The following is a 22,636-nucleotide window of genomic DNA, read 5'->3' as shown; positions in this document are numbered from 1 at the left end:
CTAAGCATAAATCTAAACTATAAACCATACAATGAACATTTACAATTGAGTAATACAAAATGGTTGCAAGGGGAATCAAGCTGAGCCAGTATCACTGACATCTGACTGATACGGACAGAGAAGTCAGTTACCTGATTTTGTAAAATGTAAAATCCAGAATGCTGCAGCATGACCAGACCAAAGATGAGGTGCTGCTCTTCAAGCTTGTGTTGGATCTCATTGTAACGGTGTAGATGGCCACAAACTACTTGGAGTGAGAGTGGGATGGGAAGGCAACAGGGAGCTCAGGATTCCCCTGCTGCTTGTGATTCCCCTGTCAATCCACCATGTTATCTATCTATCTCACTGAGCTTAAGATTGCCCCAGCAAACTGAACTACGGTGCTCTGCAAAGCAAAAGAACAGCTGTCATCATCTTCGAGGAAGATTTGAGGTGGGAAGAAGGTTTGGATTTGAAGGTGATGCTCATTCAAGATGTTCACATCTCAGTGATATTCAGAGCTCCGCTGCCCATGAGGGTAAGATGCCAACTCTAGGTCTTTTCCCTAACAGTTATCTGATTCAGCCAACTATTAAGAGCTATCCAGTCCCGTGAGAGAGAGATGTCAAGGTGTTCAGCTGATCTGCCCATCATGGTTGATCGGCTCAAGTGATTATGATCTGTGCACTCCTTTTCAAGATCTATACATTTGGTGCTCTAGTGCTAGAAATGTCCTGATCTTATTTATATAATGCCACACGGCTATCCATAGTTCCCCACTTTAACTTGGAGATAGAAAAGCCTCTCTCTGATAAAATACTTTCTCTAGTGCAATTTTAATTTGGAGATTGTTCTGAATGGCTCATTACATCTGCCATGTGTGGGTGCACAGATCTCTGTAGGTGCAATGGAAATGTGAGTGGGTAGAATATGGAGAGAAAGATTGCATTCTCGGCGATTAGTGTATGTTTTCATCTGGTTCAAGTGCACATTATGGATTTCAGCTACAAGAGTAATGAATTATTCTGTTTGAAATTACACAAGCAAACAAAGTATGCACTCAAATAGCAGTAATAATTCCTCTCCACTGCATTTTCTCTTGCTCTGTTAAAGAACATGTTTATAGTCCACTCTGACCTGCTGCATCACTGTCTGGCATGGGACCTGTTCAGCTGCAGACAGGAAGGCCCTGCAGCGTATTGTGAAGACAAGTGTATGTATTCTGTCCTAATACTCTGGAGTCTTCACTTACCTCTCCTGCACTCTCCTTCCTTTTAAACTTCATCCATACATTTCCAATTTGTTGACCAATTTAAAACTGCAGGGCCCCCTGTTAAGTCTGTTCATTCCAAGTGATTGACTAACTTCAAATAAATAGATCTGTCCTGATACCTTTTAAAGTATGCTTATCATCTTTTCCTTATGCCTTCTCTCCTTGTTCGCTCTGGGCTTACTTTGAAGTTATAATGTGGGCTATGTTTTCTTTTCATTCAATATTTTAAACAACCACTCCCTCCACCTATCCAGTTCTTGATGAGGCGCGACCAAAACATCATCCCTCAGCTGTAAACGTAATCTTTCATCACAACTCATTTTGTCTTGAAATTCATTTCCCTTTGTCTTATTATGCCTGCATTTTCTTAGCATGTACTTCTGACTAAAGACTGATTGCCTTTAAGAATTGTAAAGTCTTAGTCCAACTTGTGTAGACTCGTAATTTATTGCTGGTCTGGCAATAATTTATGTCTACATACGGGTGAACGGGTGGTCGATGGTCGGTGTGGACGCGGTGGGCCGAAGGACCTATTTCCATGCTAGATCTCTAAATCTAAAACCATAAATAGAATATATTCCCACATCCTATCCACATAGCTAGTCTTGTTATCTGGATCATTTACATTGCAAGGGAACGATGTGGGTTGTGTCTTTCTGATGGAGGAACTCCCACAGGGCTGTGGAGGAATTCCAAGGTTTAAACGCAATGACTGCTGGTGTATTCTCAGCCAGGCGATAGGCTCTTCACACATATCTGCTGCCACTGGATGATGTCTTGGTGGTGCTGAGGTTAATGAACCTGTGGAAGCCATCCTATCTCACTCCATCCCACCCCGTCCCATCCCACTCCATCCCAACCCACCCCACCCCACCCCATCCTACCCCACCCCACCCCACTCTGTCCTACCCCACTCTGTCCTACCCCACTCTGTCCTACCCCACTCTGTCCTACCCCACTCTGTCCTACCCCACACTATCCCACCCCACTCTATCCCACCCCACTCTATCCCACCCCACTCCATCCCACCCCACTCCATCCCACCCCACTCCACTCCATCCCACCCCACCCCATTGCACTCTACCCCACCCATTGCACTCTATCCCATCCCATCTTATCTTGAAGGTAATTTGGGAAAGGTGGGGTCCAGAAGGCCAAATGACATTCATGTTCCTCTGTGCGTGCATTGAAGTTGTAGAGAGTGTTTTGCTGTTGATCACCAGTGACATGATGGGTCAATAAGTAATCAGGATTCTCTGCACTCAGGTATGGTATTAAAATACGATTAGCTCAATTCACATAAAACGGATAATTTTATCAAGTTATATGTGCACTGTTTATTTAGTAATATTCCTCAATAGCTACTTGAATTTGTTTCAAATCACATTATGTTATTAAATGAAATATTTCTGTAGTGCATATTATATGTAACATGTTTCAATTGTTTGAATTTAAAGAATATATAGAATTTGACAGCGCTGCTTTGAGAAATTTCAGTGTTTGTTTTCTTTGCTTAACCAGAGATATACAGCTTAGAAACAGGCCCTTCAGTCCACTGAGTCAGCATTAACTATAAACTTCCCACTTTCACATTAATCCAAAGGTAGTCCCATTTTGTTGCCCCCATATTCTCACTGAGTGCCGTCAGATTGTCCCCCTCGCCAACAGTGAGGGCAACTTCCACTGGTCAATCTTTCACATGTGGGAGGAAAGCAGAGCACCCAAGGGAAACCCACGCAGTCACAGAGAGAGCGGACAAACTCCACAGAGATAGAAAGCAAGGTCAGGATCTGAAATCCCGGACTGAGGAGCGGTGCTTGTGCTACTCTATCACCCAAGATTTAAAAACTTTGTTTCCTGATTGCTACACTCATATATGGTGATTTAAAGGTTTTGCTCATATTTCGGGATTGTACAATCTGCAGTCATTTGTTGACCTCTACTGGACTTGACGAGAAAAGCACAACAGTTAGAAATCCATACATGTAGCAAGGAACTGCAGATGCTGGTTTAAACCGAAGATAGACACAAAATGCTGGAGTAACTCAGCGGGACAAGCAGCATCTCTGGAGAGAAGGAATAGGTGACGTTTCAGGTCGAGACCAGACTAGAGTCGAGAAAGGGAAACGAGAGATATACAGACGGTGATTTGGAGAGATATAGAACAAATGAATTAAAGATATGCAAAAAAGTAACAATGATAAATGAAACAGGCCATTGTTAGCTGTTTGCTACGTGAGAACGAGAAGCTGTTGCGACTTGGGTGGGGGAGGTATGGAGAGAGAGGGAATGAGGGGGTCACTTGAAGTTAGACAAATCAATATTCATACCACTGGGTTGTAAGCTGCCCAAGCGAAATATGAGATCCTGTTCCTCCAATTTGCGTTGAGCTGCGCTGACAATGGAGGAGGCCTAGGACAGGAAGGTCAGTGTGGGAATGGGAAAGGGAATTAAAATGTTTGGCAACCGAGGGATCAGGTAAGTCCAGCGGACTGAGCGAAGGTGTTCAGTGAAACGATTGCCCAGTCTACGTTTGGTCTTGTCGATGTATGAGTCCACAACTTGAACAACGGATACAGTAGATAAGGTTGGAGCAACTCCCTAGTTAGCTCATACCTTCCCACCCAAACCACCCAGGTATCTTCCCCTGCAACCGCAGGAGATGCAACACCCGTCCCTATACGTCCTCCCTTAACCTTGTCAAGGGACCCCGACAGTCCTTTCAGGTTAGGCAGAGGTACACTTGCACCTCCTCCAACCTCATCTACTGTATCCATTGTTCAAGATGTGGATAATCCGGGATAATACAATTACAGTTTGGATCGTGCTGTTTGGAAACTAATAGTCAAATGGGCCAGTGGTCCTGTTGGTGGGAAAAGGTGGAAAATAATGTTCCAAAAAAGTTTAATGCTGGAACTGTAGATGGGCCCAAATTATACCAGCAATGTGGGCATGCCCAACAAATGCAGGCTGATCAATTCAGTGAAGGTGGCCGATTAGCTTTCTGAGACAGCCATCGGGGGAAAGAAATAATAGGCTGCTGGAGAAGTTTGAATTAACAAAGAAGAGGTGACGAGAATTTATTACGGGCATGAACTAACGATTGAATTTCCTAACGATATAATGGAAGAGAAATGAAGGGAATGCAGTGTATACCACCTGTTTGGGTTTTCAGAAAATGTTTAACAAATATAAGCAGATTAGAAGATGAGGAAATGGGATAACGTCAAACTAGTGTGAACGGGTGATGAATGGTCGGTGTGGACTCGGTGGGCCAAAGAGCTTGTTTCAATGCTGAATCTTTCAATCAATTTACAGAATTATGGCCCAAGGATCAAATGGATTAATGACAGTTTTGCTTTAATGGCAGTATGAATAAGGGATCAGCTTAAGCAAAGCAGAGAGTCGTGGTGGGCAGTTGTTTTCAGACTGGAGTACAGGCATTGATATCCCTTTCTGGTCAACACCTGGACCATGCATCTTTTCAAAGTTGATTAATAACTTGGTTACATTGCAACAATGAAGAAGAGAGAAGATAGCATTCTGTGCTGGGACAATGGAAAGCCACCTGTTTCATTATCAATTTGGATGTGTGTTAAATTTACAGGTGACACAAGGTGGGTGTGGGGAAGACCAAGGATCACATTAATTGTTTGCAAAAGAACATTGATAGTAAGAATTGACACATTCAGTGGCAGATGAATGTTTGTTTCGGCAGCAAGAGCCAGGAGAGAGCACATAGATCAGTTGTCATGGTTCCAAAGTGTGTTCAGGAACAAAGGGACGTGGATAGGTGCATAAATCTCTGTGGGACCAGTTGGAAAGGCATCCTGAGTGGCTTAAATAAAAACACATAGGAAAGGCAGGGCAGTCTGGCGTCTGTGTCAGGGCCTGCACACCATCACTCCATGCTAGGCCAAACCAAGTGGAAGCTCAGGTGAAAGCAATGCATCACCTCCCGGATGAGCTCAATGCAAAAGGGAGAACATTGATGTACCCGCTATTGTGGTTGCCCAGTATTACAGTTGTTAAATGATTGTATTTTTGATTATTATATACTATCTGTAAGTTATTGTGTTTACTGGCCTGTTAAGCTGCAGTAAGTAATTTCATTGTTCCAGCCCCCTCTTTTGTGCAGTTTCCCTTGTATTGCTCGAACACACACTCTGCATAAATTTAACTTGTATATATATATTTATGAAGGTGTGTTTGTGTGTGAGAGGCAAGATAGAGATAAATAGATCTCAAAGTTCCTTCTCATGGATCAGAAGCAACTTTGATTTAAAGCAACGCTTTATTTCTCTCTTCATCTTATTTTTCACATGATGTACATAAACCATAAAGGCAATTCAACCTTTATGGTTTATGTATATATACACACACACACACACACACATCTCTAGTTTCTTTCTTGTGATTTCTTCTAATTATTTGTTTAGCATCCTTTTCTTTAAATCTATCTATCTATCTGTCTGTTAGTCCGTCATGCACACATTTCTCAGCACATGGTTCTCCCTATCATGTTCACTGTTCTCTCATATATATTTTATTAGGGCCTACCCATACACATTCGCAATCAGTGACATCAAACTTATTTCCAGAAATCCTAATATTGTGAATAATATTGTGAATAAAATAACTGAACACATGTCAAGATATTTTTTCATTCTTTTTATTCTATATTAGTGTAATAAAATGTAATGCATATATACCTACATAATACATAAATAATACACACTGATACATAAATGCTAGCTTTAGACATGAATAATATACATTGCTACCATAGTTTAGTTTTGAATTGAACATATAATTGAGGGGCTCGGTGCAATATAGTGCTAACCCTCACTTTTGTGAAAAATTAGTTACATGCATTAACACGATCCATACCCACTACCCTATAACCTGTAAAAATGTCATATTTAAATTCAACCGATAAGTTGGTCAAATAACATAGGCACCTTCTTGTTTATTTTGTGAGTTATGGATTTTTCAAATGTGAATATCTCATAATGACACATTTGTGGGTTAGCAGTATATTGCACCAACCCCCTCAATTTTAAATCATTCAAAAATGATCTTCATAAACAAGAATAACACTTTTAATTTCTGTCATTCATGGTAAGATTTACATCATTTTGTGTGCGAGATATGCAGGGTTGCACTGTTTTGCATATCAGCTAACCAATGAAAAGATCAGGTCCTGATTTATACCAGCTCTTCACCTCTCCCCCCCCCCCCCCCCCCCCCCTCATGGAGGTGAAATTAAAATTAACAGAGAAAGCAAAGAAGAACAGTTCATTAAATATGATCAATTGGCCTGATACAGAGTGGATCTCTAGTGCAAATATTCAATCAGTAACATCCAAAGTTTAAAGATCACAAAGCAGCAACTCATCAAGAAATAGTTATAAATGTCAACTGTCAACTTATCCAAGAAGTTGAACAAAAATAATTGTTTGCAAACATTTTATATAAGAAGAAATCGCAGTGGGTTGTGAACACTGCCCAGACTAGGACACAGAATCGGCTTACTAAAATGGCGCTGAAATTTTCCCATGACCTACTATGGTTTTTAGGGTCGAGTGGTCTATCTTGTTCCTCTATTATCTTTGGTGGAAGCCAATTCACTGGATGTTTTCAAGAGAGAGTTAGATTTACCTCTTGGGGCTAAAGGGATGTGTGGAAAAAGCAGGAACGGGGTACTGATTTTAGATGATCAGCCATGATTATATTGAATGGCAGTGCTGGCTCAAAGGGCCAAATGGCCTACTCCTGCACCTGTTTTTCTATGTTTGTATGCACATATGGGTCCAGAGATGATGGATTACAATCAAGTGGTTTGATTGGAGAAGCTGGGGTTATTTGTTTCAGGGAAGGTTGAGTGGAGATATACTGGGTCACAGGTTTCGAGAGAAGCTGGTCCCATTAGTGGATGCTTCAAGAATGAGAGAATGCAGATTTAAAATGATGGACAGAAAAATACCGTGAAGATGACGAGAAACATTTTTCACCGGGAGCTGTTTTGCTCTGGAACTCATTGCCCGTCACAGTGATGAAAACAGAGCTAGTCAGGGATTTCAAAAGGAAATTGGATAGATCATTGAGGGGAAATAATTCACAGAGCTGCCAAACATGCAGGTGTGTAATCATTAACAGCAGGATCTCCGGTCAGCAGCTGCCAACAATGCTAACAAAACACTGGAATCTAATTCTTTGGATGCAGAATACAAATAATGAAGTTACATTTAAATGCAGCTCTTACTGTATTTGGAGCACTGAACACATTTCTGGTTTCCATCCTCAAAAGAGGATGGTAGAAACTCAAGCAAAAGAATGAGAGGTGATATCACTGAAACTCTTCCAGGGCTTGAGAAGGTGGATGAAGAGTTCATCTTTCCCCTGGATGGGATATCCAGAATCTGGGGTCACTGTCTCAAATAAGGGGGTGATCAGTCAGTACTATGAGCAGAAAAACATTCTTCATTCGGACGTAGTGAATTTCTGAAATTCACTTTCCCAAAAGGACTATGGAGGCTCAGAGTCTAGGTACATTGTAGACATGATAGATTTTTCAGATGTTCAGGGAATCAAAGGATATTGAGTTCAGGCAGGAATGTGATGCTGAGGTACAAGCTCAGTCATATCTCACTGAGTGAAGGAGCAGGCTTCCAATGACCTTCTCTGGCTTCCATCTCTTGTGCTGGTATGTCTGGGACGTCAGAATCAAGGGAATGCACTGATCACCCTCGTAGTGTAGAGTAGAGAGGTGCAGGGCCCTGGAGAGAGAGCTCAACACCAAGGATGATTCGTTCAAAAAGCTGCAGGGAATAGTCTGTTTTTCTAATATAACTTGGAATTTATTTAGTTCATTGAAAGGTAGCCTTACTGTATAAGTTTACAAAGTACCATTTTATAAATATAATTTTGGGGACAAATAGTATGAACATCATTAAATATGGTAATCTGACAGGAAGTATTTTTCTATTGTTTTAAATGCCTTCTACTATCTTTCAAAGCAGTAAACTACGAGCTATCTTTCAATACCTAATACACTACTACTGTATTTATCAAAATTATTCTTTCTGAACATTTTTGCACTCCATTTTTTTTTCCCTTAGAATTTCTCGAAAGCATTGGTATAATTTACCAAGATCTCCACATGGGAAAAAACCCAAACACTGTGATTGTGCCAACGTCTTCAATTGAACAATGCCAGTCCCCAACAAGTGAAACACCAACTCAAGACGGTGTAGATGCAGCTCAGTTTTATGACTGTCTGGAATCACTCTGTGATAGGTATAGGTACAAGTAAGTATTATCTTTGTCCTAATAATTGTTGTCCCTCTTGCACGGACTTAATCTGTCATTTATATCGCGATTATCCAGTCTTTGGTCGCGTTTCTTTTTGTTATAAGCATTTATATCATTTTTCTCATTGCTTCTTGTTTTCTAATATCCAAAACTTTTCTTGCCAATTTCAGTTTTCTTACCCACTGTATTCTACAATACAAAATGATGCCAATTGCATGAAATAAATATTGCCTTAAAGAGGCAGGTACAATAACAACTTTTAAAAGACATTTGGACCGACACATGGATCGGAAAGGTTTAGAGAGATATGGGCAAAACACGGGCAAATGGGATTGGGATCTCACTTAGATGGGGCATTGGGGTTGGATCAAGGGGCCTGTTTCCATGCAGTATGTCTCTATTTCGCAGAATCGAGGAGAAATTCCTCCAAATTAATGCCTTAATTTTCGGTAGTAAAGTGGATTTAAAGTGGAATATATCTATTGCTTGGGGAGTTATGGTAGATCTGTCATTACTCTATGTTCAAAATTTCCTACTTACCCCCAGACTTCCCACCACTGATTCCAAGCACACTTCACACTGTCTGGGGTAAGTAGCCAACATCATCAAAGGCTTGGTCCACCCCGGTCATTCCTTCTTCTCCCCGCTCACATCCAGCGGAAGGTATGGAAGATTGAAAGCATCCACATGCAGACTCAAGAACAGCTTCTGCCCCTCTGTTATCAGGCTTCTGAACGGTCCATCCACCGCTAGAGTACTGTCCGCTTCACCTCTACCCCATTGTGGACGTCAAACTCTGTCTCTGGAACTAGTGCGCTAGAATGCTGAGAACTATATTCTGCACTGAGTATTTTCCCCTAGTACTTGAGTTTGACCTGATTCTATTTATGTATGTTGGTCCGCGTGCAATACAAAGCTTGTCACTGTATCTCGGTACACCTGACAATAATAATTAGCACTAACTAGCAGAACGCTAAAGCTTCTAGCTAAATTTCTTGGCAAAGTAGAACTGGTTCTTAGTCTTGGATTTACAATGATCGGTTTGTGGTAAAATCCCAATTTGTCCTAGACTGACTGGCTTGAATTAAGAAATGTAAGCAAGTTATTCAGACTCCAGGCAGAGACTGAAGTAGGGTCTTGACCCAAAACATAACCCATTCCCACTCTCCAGAGATGCTGCCTGTGCCGCTGACTTAATCCAGCTTTTTGTCTCTACGGTTTAAACCAGCATCTGCAGTTCCTTCTTACACAGAGACTATATTATATACTGTCATATTTCTGTGTACACAGCAAAGTAAAGATTCATAACCTATTGGCTGCATCTTATTCTATTCTAAATAATCAATGAACTTAAATGAGAGCTGTTCTTCGAACAAAGATTGGGACCCTAGCATGTTTAGTCTATTCTCCTGCCTTGCCATGACATGAGCCCAGTGGGTCCTTTCAAAAGATAATGTTTACAGAAGGTAACTGGATACCTTTGTTTGCTGAACCCACTTTCAGTGAGGTGTAGCTTCTTCACTGAACCCCCATGTAACTCTGAGTTCCTTTCATACACATTCTGTATGTTTAGGATAAATTAGTAAACTTTTGGCAGTGAAATATTTCTCAGGGTACAATTCAAAGAATGGAAGACATTTTTACAGCTCAAGTATGTGGTAATCCAAAACATTACCAAATATGGTCAATAAATTGCTTATTATTTTTTTTTTTAGCTTTGCTTACAATCACTGTGTTGTAATTCTCCTTCTACATATTTATGATGTCTTTCACCCACATGCCTTTGCATTACAGTTTTTAGCCTTCTTAACTATGATATATTTGCCAAAAATAAGGTGTAATTTTTTAATGCTCTCATTCATTGTATTACATGCAAGTGATAACCATGATCCATGGTGTATCTGCTTTCACAGTCACCCATCGACTTTGTCCCTGAAGCAGATCCTGCACAAAGTGGAACGAGTAACGTTCTTCGGCTTTCTGATGGCCATTGTGAAGCACGAAGGGATTAACGGCACTTTGGGTAGGTAATAACTACAGAGGAAAACTACGTCTGGGCAGTTCTGGAATTTAAAATAATGGTTTAAAAGCTGTGCAATGTGTACACTGTAGATTCACCAAGCTTATCATACAACCAGACAATCGAATAATACAACATTAAAACCTAAAAGTGGGAAGCTTTGGATACGTGTTATTAACGTATTAGAAACATAGAAAATAGGTGCAGGAGTAGGCCATTCGGTCCTTCGTGCCAGCCCCGCCATTCAATGTGATCATGGCTGATCAACCACAATCAGTACCCCGTTCCTGCCTTCTGCCCATATCCCTTGATTCCGCTAGCTCTAAGAGCTGTATCTAACTCTCTCTTGAATGCATCAGTAAATTGGCCTCCACTGCCTTCTGAGGCAGAGAATTCCACAAATTTACAACTCTCTGTGTGATAAAGTTTTTCTTTATCTCAGTTCTAAGTGGCCTACCCCTTATTCTTAAACTTTTTCCATCTTGTTAGCCTTAATTATATATATTTTGTAAATTTAAAATCCGTTGCAGTAATTCTCAATAGTGTGGCTGCCAAATAACTACGTTTCATAATCCACTGCGATCCACATGCGATCCACTACTGAAGATCTACAGCAGTGTATTTTAAATTTACTAAGTTATGAGGGACAAACACAAAGCATGAGACATGTCCAATACCCTAAACCCATCTTACTCAAGAAAACCAAAAGTGAAAATCGAAAAGGTATTGTAGGTGCTTAAATCTTTAAAAAATATATAACTGATAGAGATACTCAGCAGGTCAAGCTGCATCTGTGTGGAAAGGAACAGAGTTATTGTTTCAGGGAGAAGACCCTGCATCGGATGACCTGAAATGTTAGTTCTGTTTCTTTGGACTTTTGAGATACAGTGTAGAAACAGACCCCTCAGACCACTGAGTTCGACCAGTGATCCCACCCCATATACACTAACACTATCCTATGCACTAGGAACAAATTACAATTTTACTGAAGCCAATTCACATACAAACCTGTAAATCTTTGGAATGTGGGAGGAAACCGGAGCACCAGCGGAAATTCCACGCAGGTCACGGGGAGAATGTACAAACTCTGTACAGACAGCACTCGTGGTCAGGATCGGACCCAGGTCTCTGGCTCTGTGAGGGAGCAATCTACCACTGCTCCACCGTGCTGCCCACTGTTTCTCTTTGAACAGATGCTGCCTGGCATGCTAAGTATTTCAAACATTTTCTGTTTATATTTGAGAAAAACAATCACTGGGATCCTGATATTATAAATTTACATTGGTTCTGCTGAATATAGAATATAGTTTAAACTAACAGTGGAGAACCAGCAGTTACCAACCAACAGAATTCAGTGAAGTGGGAGGAGGTGTTACTTGGTATTAATACCCAAGGGATGAAGTTGATGAAAATTGAAAATACATTTAATCAGTAACAAACCAATAGCAATTTATAAGGATGGGGATATTTCAATCTGGTAAAATTAGTAATAAACATTCTGAAAAGGGAAAAGTATTTCCTAGACCATGGACAGAAACTGAAATCTACTGCATGCAATTCCCACACGACATGTAACCTTATGTCACGTAACTGAATAGCCAGTGAATAATCCCAGGCATAGAAGCCAGTATGCAGCGCTGAAAGCAGGTGAACGAGTGAATTAGCAGAGAGAGAGCTACATATTCATGTAAATATCATATCAAATACATATCTCTATGTAGCAGAGATAGAGCTACATATTTTCCAAGGGCAACAAGGCCTGATCTCCCATGCTTTTGCTATCTGCTGAATATTTTGCGCTGGTCATGTTGGCTTCATGGTTCCTCTTGAGAAGTGACAGAGAATGTGTGGAGAAGCAGGGAGTCCAAGTGTCTGTGATGTTGTTGTAAGCAAGATTTTCATTTTACCTCTACCTCGCCTTACTTGCCCATATGACAATAGACTTGAGTTGACTTTAGCTAACCTGAACAATTTTTCTGAAAATAATTGAAGATTGTCTACTGTGTGATAACCTGGCTTCACTGAACAGTTGGCAGGAGTGCCTTATAATGGCCATAAACTGCTGGGGGAATGTGCTTGATGGATGATCGTTGGTGCAGAAATTTCTCGTGGCTGTGGAGTGTTTGAACCTTTACGCAAAGGCTCTGGCTGAAGAACTCACTCTATCATTGATTACCCATTGACTGTGAGGCCATAATAGCTTTCGAGAGAAAATCTGTGAAGGAGGATTAAGCAAAAAAATAAAGTTTATATCCCCCTTCTCACTATGGTGTGCATTGGATATCAATCTGCAAAGGCAGCTGAGCATCAACAAGATGTCTGGGGACCTCATCCGTATCAGGCATTAATGTAGGCAGAAGTTTATTCCTTATCTTTTTGAAATGATATCCATTAAACATTAATCATATTGTGTTTTCCATATCTTCTATAAATAACTTGCAACTGCTTGCAGGCTGGAAACAAGGTAGTTACTGTTCACACACCATTCTCCACATATCTAAACAATCCTTGTATCAATCAATCACGTCAGTTTTCTCCAAGATTAAAGCTAAGAATTATAACCACAGCGACATGTGCAGTAAACGTGCTCCAATTCCTTCATCAGCAAGGGGAAACAACTACAAACAAATGATTATACATTGCTGGGAATCAGCAAGCTTATTAATTTTATATTGTTTACAAAGTTTGAACAAAACCTACATTTGATGCATGTGAAGAGTTCAGTGCGGATTCATCATTGAAAAATTCAACCCACATTTACGGCGGTACGGTGGCGCAGCGGTAGAGTTGCTGCCTTGCAGCGCCCGAGACCCGGGTTCAATCCTGACTACAGGTGCTGTCTGTACGGAGTTTGTACGTTCTCCCCGTGACCACGTGAGTTCTCCCTGGGTGCTCCAGTTTCCTCCCACATTCCAAAGGCGTGCAGGTTTGTAGGTTAATTGGCTTCTGTAAGATGGTAAATTGTTCCTGGTGTGTGGATAACGTACCGGGATAGCTGGTCGTTGCAGACTCGGTGGGCCGAAGGGCCTGTTTCCTCACTGTATCTCTAAACTAAACTAAAAAAAATGGATGCATGTGAAGAGTTCAGGGCAGAGCCATCATTGAAAATGAAACCTGTTGATTAAAGGTTTGAACCTGCATCTCCATTAGCATGTCATTGCAAAGAATAGTTAAATAGTTTATTTATGGAAACCAAACTTGAGGTATGATTAAAACATTAAATAGTAGCTTCAATCTGTCTCCATAATCCCGCTGAACTTTATTAGTCATTCATCTAAGTACTGAAAGAGAAATCAACAGTGTACTTTGCACAGTTGTTTTGGATATAATGATGCTTTTGGAAATGCAGGAGGATTCAGTGGGAAAAGGAGATTTGTATCCAGAGACATTTTATAATTGAGGTATAAAGCAAATAGTCTTTACCACACAAAAACTTGAGGAATCTTGGGCGTATAGGAGTTAAGCATATAATTACCCTGGACTGCAAGTCCTCAATCATGACTGTCGGTTGATGTCAGTGGGTGAATACATGCTTATCACCTCTGGCTAAAGAGTTGTACAGCAACATTTTCAGCAATTATATTGTTCAAAATGAATGAAATTATGTGCTGGTAATGCTGAATAAATAGCAGAAAAATTCCTTCTAATGAATGTTTTGAATTCAATTGTTAAGCCCCTCCTTTAACATTACTTTACTTGCAATTGATCTTTGTTTTACCATGGCAACCAAGCAAATAATTTCTCCTGCAATCTGAGCTTTTAATCAGTCATTTATGATCATTGTTTGGGCATGTTTTATGTTTTAATAAGGGAACCCATATCCAGTTGGGTGTAATAGGTGTTTGGATCATTTCAACATCAACTAACCATTCATAACACATGGTGGAATATTCTCATTATCATTTTTAGATAAATGGGAAGCAAGATTCATTTTGGCAATCTGGGCTACTGCTTTGGACCTTTTTAAAGGATGTTCATACTAGCTCTCTCATCATATTAAATTGGTCTTTGACTATAATATTTTTTAAATATAATTTGTTTCGTTTAGAGATACAGTGTGGAAACAGGCCTATCTGCCCAGCGAGTCTGCACCGACCAATTATCACCCATACACTAGTTCTATCCTACACATTAAAGACAAGTTACAGAAGCCAATGAACCTACAAACCTGCACATAATGAAATGATCCTGCATCTTCTGGATTATTCCCAGAAATACCTGCCATTGTTGTTCCACTGTCATCCCTGCTAGGGTCTCTTTCCAGTCAACTCTGGCCAGCTCTTCCCTCATGCCTCCATAATCCCCTTTGTTCAACTGCAATGCTGACACTTCCGATTTTCCCTTCTCCCTCTCAAATTGTAGATTAAAACATCATATTATGGTCACTACCTCCTAATGGTTCCTTTACCTTGAGTTCCCTTATCAAATCTGGTTCATTACACAACACTAAATCCAGGATTGCCTTCTCCCTGGTAGGTTCCAGTACAAGCTGCTCTAAGAATCCATCTCGGAGGCACTCCTCAAACTCCTTTTCTTGGGGTCCAGTACCAACCTGATTTTCCCAGTCTACCTGCATGTTGAAATCTCCCATAACCACCATAGCATTACCTTTGCTATATGCCAATTTTAACTCTTGATTCAACTTGCACCCTACATCCAGGCTACTATCTGGGGGCCTGTAGATAACTCTCATTAGGGTGTTTTTACCCTTTCAATTGCTCAGTTCTATCCATACTGACTCTACATCTCCTGTTTCTATGTCACCCCTCGCAATTTCATTCCTTACCAACAGAGCTACCCCACCCCCTCTGCCCACCTGTCTGTCTTTTCGATAGGATGTATACCCCTGAATATTCAGTTCCCAGCCCTGGTCCTCTTGCAGCCATGTCTCCGTAATTCCCACAACATCAAACTTGCCAATTTCTAACTGAGCCTCAAGCTGATCCACTTTATTTCTTATACTTCGCGCATTCATATACAACACTTTAACTTCGGTATTCACCTCCCCTCTCATTATTGCCCCTGACCTTACTCTCTTATCCCTTCTCGAACTTTCATTCTCATTAAATGGGGAGACTTTTGTAACTTGTCCTGCACCCACTTCCCTTTAACTCCATCTTTATACTCCCAATTTGTCAATCCCTCCCCCCACTATTTAGTTTAAACCCACACGTGTAGCACTAGCAAACCGGCCTGCCAGAACGTTGGTCCCCCTCCAGTTAAGGTGTAACCCGTCCTGTTTGTACAGGTCATCCCTACTCCAGAAGAGATCACCAGCACAAGGTACAGGAAGCAATCCAGAGATAACCACCCTAGAAGTCCTGCTTTTCAGTCCACTTCCTAACTCTCTAAACTCACGTTGCAGAGCTTCCTTCCTCTTCTCCCCGACGCCGTTTGTGCCCACATGCACAAATAGTTCCGGCTGCTGACCTTCCCTCTCAAGGATGTTCTGAAGTTGGTCTGAGACATCTTGAACCCTGGCACCACGGAGGCAACAGACCATCCTCGATTCTTGCCTGCCGCCACAGAATCTCCTGTCCGCACCTCGGCCAATGGAGTCACCAACCACTATGGCTCTGCCCAACATCGGTCTCGCCGGTCGAGTCTCATCGCTAGGATTGGAGCCACCGACCTGTTCGTCGCTCGGACTGGAAGCTTCATCTGCCCCGACAGCTCTCAAGAGGGTGCACCTGTTTTCATTAGGTACAGCCACCGGGGTCTCCTGTACTCCACGTTTACTCCTCTTTCTCACAGTCACCCACCTTCGCTCTTCCTCTATCCTTGACGTGACAACCTCACTGTAGGTCCTGTCGAGGAAACTCTCGGTTTCCCGGATGGCCCTGAGGTCATCCAGCTGCTTCTCCAGTTCCCCAACACGTTCATTCAGGAGCTGCACCTGGACACAATTTCTGCAGGTGTAGTTTGCAGAAGCACCAGCGGTGTCCCTGACTTCCTGCATCCTGCAGGAAACACTGTACCAATTTGCCTGCCATTTCTTGGACAAAGAAATCGCAAATCACTAATTTCGATCAAGTGTAACCTCCTCGCCGACGACTCTCACTTTACTCACCAAGGCACTTCACTTCAATAACGCCGCTCCCAACAAGGCCACTCCATTACAGCTGCACTTCTTTATCGGTTACCCAATCAACTACTTTAGGGCTAATTTGTAAATTACTCGAACCTGGGCATTGGCCCTCTTTTTAAATCTTCTTTCTCTCAGACTCGCCTACTTCCAGCCAATACTCGCTCCCACTGCTTCTGGATGCTGCGCCTCTCCGACCTTCACGGAAAACACTTGAACCGGGCCTTTGATTGCAAATGCAGATGAAAAGACATTGTCATAGACGGAAGTCAGTACTGAACCATAGGTTTTTCAGCAAAGAGAAAAGTCAAATGATTGAAGTGAAAACTTGGGCAATTGTTCAGAGTGAGGAGAGCTGTGTCTCAAGTTGGAAACCTCTTTGTAAAAACGTGGGTAGATTGGGATTGGCCTGCTCTTGCTGCATGAGGTGTAAAAATAATCACTGCATCGTGATGAAGCATGTAGCTCTTTCTGAAGAATGGGCAATTAGAGTTTTTACCCCTTGCATGTATGAATGTAGAATATATATTTTTTACAATTTACTGGCAGCAGCAACCATTAGAAGTCACAAATTCATGTGATTTACGAGCATGGATTTTGTTGTTGCAGTCTGTGTACACGTTTGTTCATTTGATGGGTTGCCATTCTGGGTCACATGTTTGAGTTCAGCTTCAGCCCTTAGCTTGAAGGTGTGTTGTGCAGAATCACATGTCAGTGGCAGCACAGCATTCCTATACACCTGAAGGGGTGCACATTGCCAGAAGCCATAACGCCCTGCTCAGGTAAATACAGATCACATCTTCCTCCTTCAACAAATAAAGACACAAAGTGCTGGAGTAACTGAGCAGGTCAGGCAGCATTTCTGGAGAACATGGATGGGTGACGTTTCACAGAGTGCTGGAGTAACTCAGCGGGTCAGGCAGCATTTCTGGAGAACATGGATAGATGACGTTTCAGAGTGCTAGAATAACTGAGCGGGTCAGGTAGCATCTCTGGAGAACATGGATAGGTAACGTTTCACAGAATGCTGGAGTAGCTCAGTGGGGCAGGCAGCATATCTGGAGAACGTGGATGTGAGATATCTCACAAAGTGCTGGAATAACCTGCTGAGATACTTAGTCCTGACCCGAAATGTCACCTATCCATGTTCTCCGAAGATGCTGCACAGTTACTCCAGCACTCTGTGTCTTTCTTTGTAAACCAGCATCAGCCGTTCCTTAACGTCACCCATTCCTTCTCTCCTGAGATGCTGCCTGACCTGCTGAGTTACTCCAGCATTTTGTGAAATAAATACATTCGATTTGTACCAGCATTTGCAGTTATTTTCTTACACACCTTTAAATCAGATAGATTAACAAAAGTGCAAATGCAATGTTGTGTTCTGCTGAGAGCAACATAGTTCTCCATTTTTAATGTTGATTAAAGTTGAACAATCATTTATTAAAATTAAAACATTTAATATATTGTGCATATTAGATGTTTCAAAATTTGCAAAAGTTCAAGATTTGTAGGATACCAACTGACATTCCTCTCACATCTGTATATCAAAGAGCACCTTTTCTATGCCTTGATATAATCATCAAAGGTTTCCATGGTCTTGATTTTAAACCCTCACCTCAAAGGTTTGTTTGGAAAATCATGATCCCAATGTGGTAAACTGAATTGACTGGTGAATTCGCAGCTACACGGGGGACCAGTGTGTAAATGTGCAATCTCAAGACATCCAAAGAGGCTTTGCATCGGAAGATAATTACAGCATTGTTTAATTATTTATATGGGATTTGCAAAGTGCGTGAAATGATGTGTTGGTAGCACTGTGTAAATAGCAGAAAATTCCCCTCCTGGATGTTTCTGATTCAGTTGTAAATCCCCACTTTGAAAATGATTTTGCTTGGAATAGAGGGGGAGCAAGGTAGAGTAGGAGGGAAGGAGAAATCACAGAGGGGGAGTCTCGAAGCCCTCCGTTTCTTCCTCGACCGTAGAATCAGCCAATCCCCATCTACCAACACTCTCCTCCGCCTAGCAGAGCTGGTTCTTACCCTCAACAACTTCTCCTTTGACTCCTCCCACTTCCTCCAAACCTGAGGCGTAGCTATGGGCACTCGCATGGGCCCTAGCTACGCCTGGCTCTTTGTCAGGTACGTCGAACAATCCCTGTTCCGGGCGTACACCGGTCCCATCCCCGAACTCTACCTCCGCTACATCGACGACTGCATTGGTGCTACCTCTTGTACCCATACAGAACTCACTGACTTCATACACTTCACTTCCAATTTCCATCCTGCCCTTAAATATACCTGGACTATCTCCGACATCTCCCTCCCGTTTCTGGACCTCACAGGAGACAGACTAGTGACGGACATTTACTATAAACCCACTGACTCGCACAGCTATCTGGACTACACTTCTTCCCACCCGGTCCCCTGCAAAAAGTCTATCCCCTACTCCCAATTCCTCCGTCTACGCCGCATCTGCACCCGGGATGAGGTGTTTCACACTAGGGCTTCAGAGATGTCCTCGTTCTTCAGGAAACGGGACTTCCCCTCCTCCATTATAGATGAGGCTCTCACTAGGGTCTCTTCTACATCCCGTAGCTCCGCTCTTGCTCCCCCTCTCCCCACTCGTAACAAGGACAGAATCCCCCTCGTTCTCACCTTCCACCCCACCAGCCAGCGGATCCAACAAATCATCCTCCAACATTTCCGTCACCTACAACGGGACCCCACCACTGGCGATATATTCCCATCCCCTCCCCTCTCTGCGTTCCGCAGAGACCGTTCCCTCCGTAACTCCCTGGTCCACTCGTCCCTTCCTACCCAAACCACCCCATCCCCGGGCACTTTCCCCTGCAACCGCACGAGATGCAACACCTGTCCCTTTACCTCCCCCCTCAACTCCATCCAAGGACCCAAACAGTCTTTCCAGGTGAGACAAAGGTTCACCTGCACTTCCTCCAACCTCATCTATTGCATCCGCTGCTCTAGATGTCAACTTATTTACATCGGCGAAACCAAGCGCAGGCTCGGCGATCGTTTCGCTGAACACCTGCGCTCGGTCCGCATTGACCAAACTGATCTCCCGGTGGCCGAGCACTTCAACTCCCCCTCCCATTCCCAGTCTGACCTTTCTGTCATGGGCCTCCTCCAGTGCCATAGTGAGGCCCACCGGAAATTGGAGGAACAGCTCCTCATATTTCGCCTGGGCAGCTTGCAGCCCAGTGGTATGAACATCGACTTCTCCAACTTTAGGTAGTTCCTCTGTCCCTCTCTTCCCCTCCTCCTTACCAGATCTCCTTCTATCTTCCTGTCTCCACCTATATCCTTCCTTTGTCCTGCCCTCCTGACATCAGTCTGAAGAAGGGTCTCGACCCGAAACGTCGCCCACTCCTTCTCCCGAGATGCTGCCTGACCTGCTGAGTTACTCCAGCATTTTGTGAATAAATTGCTTGGAATATCATATCATATCATATCATATATATACAGCCGGAAACAGGCCTTTTCGGCCCTCCAAGTCCGTGCCGCCCAGCGATCCCCGTACATTAACACTATCCTACACCCACTAGGGACAATTTTTACATTAACCCAGCCAATTAACCTACATACCTGTACGTCTTTGGAGTGTGGGAGGAAACCGAAGATCTCGGAGAAAACCCACGCAGGTCACGGGGAGAACGTACAAACTCCTTGCAGTGCAGCACCCGTAGTCAGGATCGAACCTGAGTCTCCGGCGCTGCATTCGCTGTAAAGCAGCAACTCTACCGCTGCGCTACCGTGCCGCCGAATAGATCTCTGTGTTTTCCCAAGGCCTCCAAACTAATCATCCCAATTACAATCTGAGGCTCCCAGGTTTAAATTGCATTCTAGAAATTATTATAAATTGTTTGCATTCATGTCTTAACACAAATATAGGTTCAACATCGATTAAGGTGAAGGGGAAAAGATTTAACAGGAATCTGAGGGGTAACTTTTTCACACAAAGGGTGATGGGTGTATGGAACAAGCTGCCAGAGGAGGTAGCTGAGGCAGGGACTGTCACAACATTTAAGAAACAGTTAGACAAGTACAATGGTAGGACAGGCTTGGAGGGATATGGGCCACGCGAGCAGGTGGGACTAGTGTAGCTGGGACATGTTGGTTGGTGTGGACAAGTTGGGCTGAAGGGCCTGTTTCCACGCTGTATCACTCTATGACTATAACAAATGCAAATTAACAAATTTCTTTCAAAACTATCACAATTAAATGAAATGTCATAGCGAAGAGTTAAAGGAAGGTTCCACGCGCAGTCACCACATTGCTACCTGCAAGCAGCCACGATTATCTCTATACTTTGCACATTCCTTTCATGTCTCCCATTCCTTCCTTACTTCCCCTCCTCTCCTCCCTTCATTTCTATTTGCTATCTCCTCGTGTTTTCCCTTCACTCTTTTCCCCTGGTGTGTAAGGGTTTCAGAAGCTGTGGCTGAATGGTGTAGTGCCACACTCTACAGACGTTAGACTTGCACAGATGCAGTCAGGCTTGCTTTCATTAGCCCACTCTCCACGGTTCAAAACTGGTGAATGGTCAATGCTTCAGAAGGTTACACTGCCATCCAGTGGCAGAACGCAACAAAGCACAAGGAAGTAAATGAAACAAATGGGAGGAGGAAAGGTAAATTTACCTTTCTGTTGATGATTTAATTAAATACCATTGAATTACTTTTGATCGGCTGTGACTCAGATGCTTCACCAGTGGTGGTTCCATCTTCAGCAGACAGGCCCTTCACTCCCTGAATCTCTCTCTCTCTCTCTCTCTACCCCTCTATCTCTCTCTCTATCTCTCTATCCCTCTCTCTCTATCTAGCTCTATCTCTCTCTCTCTCTCCCTTCCTCCCTCCCCCTCCATCTCCCCCTCCTCCTCCCTCTCTCCCTTCCTCCCTCCCCCTCCGTCTGTGTCTCTCTATCTCTGTCTCTATCTCCTTTATAACAGTTGTTGATACCTACCTTTCTGGCATAGTTTTGGGTCATTTACCCTGGTATCTCCCTGTGTGGTTGGCACCAGATTTTGATTTGTAACACTCCTAAGTATATTTTAACATCTACAACAGAAACTAACCGCTTATTGTCAACTTTGCAGATGAATATTAAATGTTTTAATTTCTCTGTAATCTCCTCATTTCCAATTGTCAATTCCCCTCCCTGCATCCGGATGATTAAATCATAGAGTCAGAGAGTGACACAGTGTGGAGACAGGCCCTTTGGCCCAACTTGCCCACACCGGCCAACAGGTCCCAGCTACACTAGTCCCACCTGCCTGCATTTGGTCCATGTCCCTCCAAACCTGTCCTATCCATGTACCTGTCTCACTGTTTCTTAAACATTGGGATAGTCCCAGCCTCAACTACCTCCTCTAACAGCTTGTTCCATACACCCACCACCCTTTGTGTGGAAAAAGGTACCCCCTCAGACAGGTGGAGAAGAATGATAAAATGTTTGTAATGTTTTTAATCTTTTCCTGATGAACATATAGTTTTTTAAAGCTGCAGATTTAGATTGACTTGAAGCAATCTGTTTTATTTTCCTCCATTTGCAGGCATTGTGCCCAACAAGGTGGAGCTGTTCACTGATTCAGAAATGGACCAAGAGCTGGAGAAATTGTACGTGTGAGATTAACTGCATGTTACACTACGATGTTGATCGTTTCAATGTTCTGTCCCATTGCCACTGAAGTCCCTGTTCATTTAGCAATGGCCAGCCAGTGTATCAGGGTGCTTTTCACACCTCACACCTGCCACACTGGATGTGTATTTCATTAATGAGGGACAAGCCACTGCCTTGGTTCCTTAAGAAGGGTCCCGACCCAAAAGATCATCTATCCATTCCCTCCACAGATGCTGCCTGTCCCACTGAGTTACTCCAGCACTTTGTTTTGCTCAAGATTCCAACGTTGCAGTTCCTTGTGTCTCCTCCACCTTGGTTCCTTGTTCCTT

General features: G+C 42.8%; 1 protein-coding gene across 1 annotated transcript in view; it reads left to right on the top strand.

Moving 5' to 3' along the window:
* cstpp1 (centriolar satellite-associated tubulin polyglutamylase complex regulator 1) overlaps window positions 1-22,636 on the top strand; it is a 129,329-nt gene that overhangs the window by 100,506 nt on the left and 6,187 nt on the right. The window contains exons 6-8 of the mRNA XM_078415466.1: window positions 8,374-8,563; window positions 10,480-10,589; window positions 22,240-22,303. Of these exons, the coding sequence (XP_078271592.1) occupies window positions 8,374-8,563; window positions 10,480-10,589; window positions 22,240-22,303 (364 nt within the window). The remainder of the gene's footprint in view (window positions 1-8,373; window positions 8,564-10,479; window positions 10,590-22,239; window positions 22,304-22,636) is intronic.

The sequence above is a fragment of the Rhinoraja longicauda genome, chromosome 18, assembly GCF_053455715.1.
Source record: "Rhinoraja longicauda isolate Sanriku21f chromosome 18, sRhiLon1.1, whole genome shotgun sequence".
Taxonomy (NCBI): Eukaryota; Metazoa; Chordata; class Chondrichthyes; order Rajiformes; family Arhynchobatidae; genus Rhinoraja; species Rhinoraja longicauda.
This window is presented reverse-complemented; position numbering and strand designations above follow the sequence as displayed.